At 47.6% G+C, this 9,044-nt stretch overlaps 1 protein-coding gene across 1 annotated transcript; it reads left to right on the forward strand.

Annotated features, from left to right (window-relative positions):
* Nucleotides 1-361: 361 nt before the first annotated feature.
* LOC119392840 (uncharacterized) lies at nt 362-8,313 on the forward strand. The gene is made up of 3 exons (XM_037659785.2): nt 362-708; nt 3,549-3,768; nt 7,752-8,313. The coding sequence occupies exons 1-3, from the start codon at nt 444-446 to the stop codon at nt 8,119-8,121; spliced, it is 855 nt and encodes a 284-aa protein (XP_037515713.1). The 5' UTR covers nt 362-443; the 3' UTR covers nt 8,122-8,313.
* The last annotated feature ends 731 nt before the right edge of the window (nt 8,314-9,044 follow it).

Here is a 9,044-nt window from a genome sequence, read left to right on the forward strand (position 1 = left end):
TCTTGCGGCCTACTTGTTTCCCTGCCTTGGGTGGACTTGGACCGACCTAATGCGAGGACAATAGGAATAGGACGGCCCTGCAACCTGCTTTTGTTTATCCCATATAGGCGGAGTTCAATCTTTTTCTCTCTTTCCGGTCTGACTGACAGCGTCTTTCGCCGTCAAGGGGTCAACAGTATGTCGCGGCCCGAGCTTTGGTGAAAGTGTTGGTGCGACTCTGCAGGCATCGGCGCCAGCAGCCAGCCTGTCACGAGCACAACTTTCGCACCACCGGAGAGCTCGAACCCGCTGCCTTCAATTCTGTGTTCTTACGTCAGTCGCCAATCAGTTCTCTTTGAGCACTCTGATCGTTCGCTCTTAGTGACGAGCTGATTTGTAGTGTGTGCATAGCATTAGGACAGTGTGCAGCTGCCAGCGACGGCCGCGTTCTTGCAATAAGTACGATGAGTCTCCTCACCGACGGCCCGTGCGTACGCCGAGCCGTGACCAAACGTAATTGGGACAGCAGCAAAGACTGGAAGGTGGGCGCCACGGCTCACCGTCTGACACCCGACTACGAGCATGAACCCGTCCACGTTTCTGCCCGGTTAGAAATGCTTCGGAGCTTGGACGCAGTCCACTATGCTGACCACGGTCTGCGCTCGGAGGTGGACCGTCTGCTACGCTTGCCGCTGCTAAAGGGCTGGCCATCGGGACCGGTTTTCCGAGGTAACCACTGTGGCTGCTCTTTCTCTCTCCCTCTCCTTGTTTAGTATAAATTTGCGTCTTTTTGAGCATACGTCGAACGAACATTCTTGATAGAGGCCCTTCTCACACTTATCAAAGTACTTGTGCCGTGGTCAGGGGCGTAGCCAGAAATTTTTTTGGGTGGGGGGGGTTTCAACCATACTTTATGTATGTTCGTGTGTGCGTTTATATGTGTGCGTGTATATATACGCAAGCAAAACTGAAAAATTTCGGGGGGGAGGAGCGTTTGAACCCCCCCAACCCCCCCTTGGCTACGCCCAGAGCCGTGGTCATGCCCTGAAAATAAAACGCGCGCAGTGAGCCCTCCTCGCGATTCTCTATCGGACCGAAGGCCAACGGACTTTTTATATGTGACATAAACGTTTCTCGTGATTTTATTGCGTTGTTAACGGGACCGATTTCATGTAACTCAGTTCGCGTAGCTGTGGGTGGTCGCCCTGTGTGACCTGTATGTTTTGGACTCTGCGTGTGTGTACGAAGTGATTTTGCAATTACAGTGAAACCTCGGTGACACAAATCTCGCGGGGTTACCAAAAATATTCGTATCATCCGGAATTCGTATCACCAGAAAACATGGAAAATTAGTATGCGACAAAAGAAAGTTGGCTTACGTTTTGATTCAGTGTTTCTCAGGGCCGCAGCGACGCCATGAACAGCTCTGAATGATTGCCAATAAAGGTTTTAGACGTCAACGATCATACTTGTACTCGTAAATATACGGTGCATCAGCGCGTGTGTAATTAATGAATCAGATGTGCCCCGTGACCGCTAGTAGCCCCTTCCTAATCTTACTACGCTTTTCTGCATGACACGACAGTACTGCGGCGAAAGTGATTTAAGAAGCGCTTTGCACACGATAGAGGCCAAGCTCCTTCGCGAAGACCGTCCGCTTCGTCTTACGGGGTCTTCGTCCACCTTAATGGGACTTCATAACGGACCCGCAGCCCAAGTTTCAGTCATGTTTCATAGAATGTCTGATTGCGGGGACATGGCTTGCATCGACGTGGCAGGTACGTGTTAACACAGTACAAGTACGCTGCTGCCTCGAGCACAGGAGCACGTGTCAACGCTTCGGGGAAAAGAAAGCGCAACGTCAACGTCATCTGTAACCTAAACGCGAAGGCGGCTAGAGACCTCCAAGATTAGCACGCACTATCTCGGAGGCAACGACGCACCGTTGATGGTCGCGCAGCGCGCATGCCAGCGCCCGCGCGTGACTGCCGCGTCTTCCGCGACAGCGCGGCCAGCACCTGTTCGTACCTGTGCGCTAGCGTACGTTCGTATCAAACGTCGCGGGGTGCAAATCGGTTCGCAACAACCGTACTCCGATACATTGCAGGCTAATGGGCCTTGGTCGGGACCACAGAAAAATTCGTATCACCCCGAAATTCGTACGATCCGTGATCGTATCACCGAGGTTTTACTGTACTTCAATTTTTCGGGGTTGCTGATCAGTTTCATGATATTGGGACAGTCGACTCTAAGGCAGCCTTTCCATGTCATCACATCGACATAATGAACAACAAAAGAAAAGAAAAGCTGAGTGCATCATCAATTCCAGGGGCGTAGCCAGAAATTTTTTTCGGGTAGGGGGGGGGGGGGGGTTCAACAATACTTCATGTATGTTCGAGCGTGCGTTTGTATGTGTGAGTGTATATGTACATCAAGCACAATTGAAAAATTTCGGGGGGGGGGTTGAACCACCCCCCCCCCCCTTGGCTACGCCTCTGATCAATTATAGGTAATTTTTGAAAATTAATTCCTCCCGGCAGTCGTCCGTGAATGGTTGCCTAAAAAGTTCGAGGGTGCTTGGACGCATGGATAGCGTTATTCTGAGTTCAGCCGGTGTAGTGAAGTGCCTACTACGTGTCTTGTACCTGTGTAGCGACACGTTTCGTTGATGCAGTGTCTGCTGCTACTGAGATCATGAATTATGGCTGAGCTCATTGTAATGGGTGTCGGCAGCTTTAACCAACCCAATCGTTACGCAGTTCACAGGGTGCGAAGCCTGGGGAGATTCTACGCGTCTACCACGCAACGTTATCTTTTTAACGTGACTCCTCGCGCGACATGACGCCTTTATTGCCGAAGCATCGATCTTTTCCCGAAGCAACTTCAAGCACTGGCGTGGCCATGTGGTAGAATACTGGACTGCCATGCGGGATGCCTGGATTCCATTCTGGCTCGAACTGTTGTTTTCATTATTGGCATACATCGGGATGCCAAAAAAAAAAAATCAGGGAGGGGGGAGTGCGAGGGACTACGGGCACGATGTGCCACCCTTAGCTACACCACTGATAGCACCGTTTTTGCGAAGGATCCCATAGCACAACTGTTCGACCCTTATATCTGTTGATGAACAAGCTTTAGGAAAGAATAAATAGCTAAGTGCAGTTCGAGGGAGGTTCCTGAACTTGCACATGCAGCGACAGATGTGGATGCCACTTTATTAGACCATGTCTGCGTAGTATAGCGTTCAAGACTTAAGCTGCATAGTGTCCACATGCACATCCTTATCCGCTGTATAGGTAACCAAATCGGGCGCCTTCATGGATTACCTGTGCGCATGTTGCCTTCTTGACAGTACTTTCGTGGAGCCTAGTTGGTGAAACATAGCTCTAAAATTAGGGACGCGAATCAGACGAACACATGTCCCTGTTTGCTTCGTTTGTGTTCGTCCTATTCTTGTTCGTAATTTCAGAGCTACATGCTTTCTCCCTCTGCTCACTTGCTAGATTGTGCTTTATGCGTCTCGTATATTAAAAGTGATGCGATCGATATACATATACTGGGCCCTACAGGATCGACGGTGAGCGAAGCGCCCTTGACGACAGAAACTGCACAAAGCGCTGCTGGGCGGCGGTCAAGGATTCCGTCATGGCCGCCGACTAAGATGGCGACGAGCGCGAATTTGCGGCCACCTTCGGAGGCGTCTTTCGATGGCTGCGCCTTCTGCCGCACCAACGGAGAGCGCCGCTCCTTCTACACGAGTCATGCTCTGCGAGAGGACAGCGGCCCTGGGTTTGTGCCATCACTTATATTTTGTACTTCGCTGACCTTTAGCTGAACACAGTTATAGCTCGCATCGATGTTCCCAAAATCCTTAACTGTGTTCGTATCGAACACAGTTAATTAAGGCTTCTCACGCATTGGAGGTAGTGATGCAGAACTATCGGTAAATTGGCTATCGGTACCGTAGATTGTTTTTAAATGCGAAGCATTTCTTAGCGAACTTCTGCGACTTTGAGCGTATCTATCTATCTATCTATCTATCTATCTATCTATCTATCTATCTATCTATCTATCTATCTATCTATCTATCTATCTATCTATCTATCTATCTATCTATCTATCTATCTATCTAGTCTGTCTGTCTGTCTGTCTGTCTGTCTGTCTGTCTGTCTGTCTGTCTGTCTGTCTATCTATCTATCTATCTATCTATCTATCTATCTATCTATCTATCTATCTATCTATCTATCTATCTATCTATCTATCTAGCCGCCTACGACTTTGTGCTCTCCTGGTCGCTTGGTTAATCGAATGTACACCAAAATTGGTATGGTGTAACATGACCGTATGACGAACATAAATGACAAGTCATAACATGAAAATCATGACACGCATGTCATGTACAGCATGATTTACATGCCACGCTCATGGTGGGCTGGCGGCCGTTTCGCTAGCTTGATATACACCAAAATTGGTATCTTGCGACGTGACTGTGTGACGAACATAAATGACACGAGTTAACATGAAAATCATGACACGCATGTCATGCACAGCATGACTTACGTGCCACGCTCATGGCGCGCTGGCGGCCGTTTCGCTAGCTTTATATACACCAAAATTGGTATCTTGCGAAGTGACTGTGTAGCGAACATAACACGAGTTAAAATAAAAATCGTGGCATGCATGTCATGTACAGCATGACGTACGTGCCACGCTCATGGTGCGCTGGCGGCCGTTTCGCTAGCTTGATATACACCAAAATTGGTATGTTGCGACGTGACTATGTGACGAACATAAATGACACGAGTTAACATGAAAATCATGACATGCATGTCATGTACAGAATGATTTACATGCAACGCTCACGTTGCGCTGGTGGCCGTTCCGCTAGCTTGATCTACCCCGAAATCGGTATTGCGTGACGTGACTGTGTAACGAACATCAATAACACGAGTTAACATGAAAATCATGGCACGCATGTCATGTACAGCATGACTTACGTGCCACGCTCATGGCGCGTTGGCGGCCGTTTCGCTAGCTTGATATACACCAAAATTGGTATCTTGCGACGTGACTGTGTAACGAACATATATAACACGAGTTAACATGAAAACCACGACACGCATTTTCCTCAATGACATACAAGACGATGTATGCAGCTCTTTGCTGGCTGCTTCGCATTACATCGATTCCCACAATGCATGGGATCTGCCGTCTTTTTTTTAACACTATCAATAGTGCATACAAACTATCGATAGTGCAATCGGTAGTACCATCGGTAATATTACTAGCGATATTATTGCCATGCGTGTTTGTTCTTTTTTTTATGTATTCGGGTTTCACCCACAAAGACTGTCAGAACGTTGACGCGCAGACTGTGTCGTAATGTTTGAGGTGCTTCACGATGGTTTGAGATCGTTCTGTTAAGATTACACGCCGGACCCGGATAGTAAAGTTTATGCGAGAAGCTTACGCGAGCACGAGCAACAATGCTGGAAGGTTCGATGACTGATGTACAAAAGACGACGCGTTCCACCGATGATCAGATTACTCGACGGCCGACGACCGTGCTCGCCGCTATCAGTGCGCAGAGTGCATCGCTTGTATTTTGAGTTTTCATTTTCTAGGCACAAGTTCGACGAAATAAAGAGCTCGTATTTCTCAGTCTTGCTGCAGCATTCTTCACCGTCACAACCACGTGACGATACTATCGATAGTGGTGTGAATAATGACGCTGCTGCTTGCCGGCCATATTGCCAAAATATTTGCGATAGCGTACTATCAGCTTCGCTTATTAATTTATGAGCAGTTTTGGGCGGGAGAAATCAATTATTTCTGCAGTGAAAATTGCGGAATATGTCCATCAATAAATTCATATCCAAAAGCAACCAGTTACATCTTACAATTAACAAACTTAGTCCTTCATAGTTTTTAAAAAAATTGAAATCATAAAATGCAGTATAAATTTGAGGCCGTGCAGTTCCACCACATGTAAGGGCTTCCTTTCCGCTACAGCTCGACAGTTTGAGCTTATGATCATGTGTCAGCAAATATTCTGTTGAAGAACACAAGCATGTCAACTTTCTTGCCCTTCAGCCTGCTCCTCCGGCTCCACTATCTATTCTGCAATGAGTTCGCGCTGTTGATTTTATACGATCGATAGTACTATCGAACTTACTATCGATAGTATTTTTTACCGTCGATAGGTCGATAGTGACTCAGCTATCGATAGTATCGATAGTACCATCGATAGTTCTACATCACTAATTGGAGGCCACGGCATCCCAAGGGATCCCTGCTGACCTCCTCTACTCTAAGCAGCGTAACCGACCTCCGGATAGGCTTTCCTCTTCTGGACGTAATGAAGTTCTAATCCAATCAATCAATCAATAAATCAATCAATCAATCAATCAATCAATCAATCAATCCCGGACGGCCGCCCGGTACATGCACTGTGGTGTCAGGACGTCGAAGCGACTTAGCTGTGCGCCTTTGAAGCATTTAAAAATCCCATAGAAGTAATGAGAAAGCTTCATTGCGATTATTTGCGTCAGGGACGTCATTAAACGAGTCGACCGACAGGCTGTATATTTCAGGTGTACCAGAGAAAACTTTTCCGCCATAACGGGAGCAGACCGGAGATGCGGCCGTGAGGGCCACGAGATCTGTAAAAATCACAGCAGGACTGTGTGAAGTTTTTTTCTTTATTTCCTAAATGTTCAGCCTCCGTTGCTGACCTTTTCACCTGTGCAGCATGTTGACGAACGTTGTCAACCAGGCCACAACATCCCTCGCGGTCGCCGTACACTGGTTTACAGACCGCGCTCAATTTCCTGGTTCCGATGTTTTTTCTCCAGAGCTTACATCAGGTGCCTGGCCGATTAGGAGGAGCGTATAGTTTATGAGACACATAATTCTAGTTCTCTATTCACAAGGCACTTCGCGCGCTAGGCCACTTCGCCAGGACAGTCGTTTATAACAGAGATTCCGTTCACATGGCAATAGCGAAGGCGGATGGCCGTTAAAAAAAGGGGTTCTTAAGCGCTAAAATTATCGGGAAATAAACCCCGAGCTTTCTCGCATAGTGGAGGATTTTTCTAGCTCGCCTTTAGGAAACATACTCAAATCGCCAAAAACTGTATATGGCAGCGTTATATTATCGTATCCAGGTTTTGAATCACTCTAATGATCATCAAATGATGGTTATCACCCCATCCCGTGTATGTTCACTATTGTACACGGCGCCGTGTGCACATGCACAACTGTGACATCATGCGGTCAACATGCGCTCAAATGGCGCAGTGATAACCATGGAGGAAGAAAAGAAGCTAGGAGAGAGCATCGTGCAACGCGATTGGAGCAGGAAAGTGTACAGGCCCCAAGGTGTTGGCCCAACAAGAGGAGTGGCAGGTCATCCGCACAAACGTTCACGTAGCTAAAGTGGATGCTTGGGCGAATCAGTACGGCACACTAGAAATTAAAGCTACGCAAAATATGGAGGGCCAGTAAAAGACGGACATAAACAACAAAGCTGACTCACAACAAGTTATATTGCCGCGTGACCTGCATGCTTTAATGCGTTGGAGGTCACGCGACGGACAGATAACTGCAAGTCATAAAGCAAAAGGAATGGCTTCGCGGAGGGGTCTCCTTGAGCGTGACGTAATAAGCTGGGAGCTGACGTAATAACGTCTCCTAGTTTATATCTTCCTCCATGGCGATGACGGACAGCCAAACTCATTGTGTTAATTAGTGCGTGCACAATGTCGGCGCAGGTCGAAGGGTCGCGTCACATGTCCAGTGTTGCGCAACTACCAGTGTCCCCAGTGCGGATATCCCGGAGGAGACGAAGCGCACACGCTGCGTTACTGCCCACTGAACAAGGACTACATCGCCCCGTCGGTGTACAAGACGCCGCGCAAGTCTAACGGACAACCTCGCAGGCGCCCTCGAGCGGCTGGGGGATCACAATGCTTTGGTTCCCAAGGCAAGCCCTCGCCGGACGCTTCCGTCTCTGCCCGTAGGGTCGACTCGAGGAAACCATCGGAATCGCAAGTGTGCCCTGTTGGTCCGCGAATTCGACAAAGCTTTTCGAGAAGCACTGTAAGGGGGCCGCGCAGCGCCGTTGAATTTCAACGCTGGTGAGGGGTCAATCAATCAATCAAAAAGGGGGAATTAATTACAAGTTTTGAAAATTTTGTGCACAAATAGTTGAACCGATACCGTAAATGGCGAGTGACAGGTCCAATACAGAGAAAATTTTGTTAACATGCAGTTTTTTACCTCTTACTTGTCGACGCGATTATTCGTGGCTCACAGTGAGTCAGTATTTTTTAGATCTATCACTTTGAGGACACAACTTATATCGATATAGTCGCAATGAGACACCGTTAGGCAGTTTTGAAGATAAAAATACCGGTTCGGAATGCGTGTTTAAAGAAGCACCGACCGCCGCACTCTTCGCGCTTCGTAACAAGCATAGCACGCAAATGATTGTGCGGCTCGCTTGATAAAATGATTCGGTGAAGCGTGGCATAATTATCTGGCTGGCCAGCGCTAGTACAGATACCAAGGAAAAAATGAGGGCAGTCTCTTACATGACTCCCAAAGTACAACGGCGGCATGCTGTCTAAAAGGTTAACGGGGATGGCATAGTGTGGCTTGCCATTGCCTCAAAAAAGCAGCACTAATGTTCATTATTAAGCGCGGGTTTTACCTAATAAGGGACACGGCAGCTTCTTTTGCTACGTTCTGTACCTTCAACGTGACAAAGAGAATCTGAAAAGGAGCGATGGAATTCATTTACTGTAACGCCGTGTTATATATCTCCATTAAAGGAATGCGTCGGCAAGATGGCGTGTACGGCGTGATAACTTGTTTTTTTTTGGCGAGCTGAAAGAAACTGGCGCCGTTGTTTCCATGTCACGGAAATGCTTCACATTTAAAAAAAAATGAGAATATGCTGTGCTTGTCGGGTAATACGTGTCCGAAATGTACGACTGAGTGGCAAAAAATCACGTGTGTTGCGTCTGTGGTTTCTTTTGTAAAGCTAACGCCCAATAAACCGT

Source organism: Rhipicephalus sanguineus, chromosome 5, assembly GCF_013339695.2.
Source record: "Rhipicephalus sanguineus isolate Rsan-2018 chromosome 5, BIME_Rsan_1.4, whole genome shotgun sequence".
Lineage (NCBI taxonomy): Eukaryota > Metazoa > Arthropoda > Arachnida > Ixodida > Ixodidae > Rhipicephalus > Rhipicephalus sanguineus.

Excerpts from the sequence above, each read along its gene's own strand:
- LOC119392840 (XM_037659785.2), top strand. The coding sequence starts at position 444 with ATGAGTCTCCTCACCGACGGCCCGTGCGTACGCCGAGCCGTGACCAAA. Across the intron at positions 709-3,548 it reads ATCGGGACCGGTTTTCCGAG|GATCGACGGTGAGCGAAGCG; the intron begins GTAACCACTGTG and ends TGGGCCCTACAG. Across the intron at positions 3,769-7,751 it reads CGAGAGGACAGCGGCCCTGG|GTCGAAGGGTCGCGTCACAT; the intron begins GTTTGTGCCATC and ends ATGTCGGCGCAG.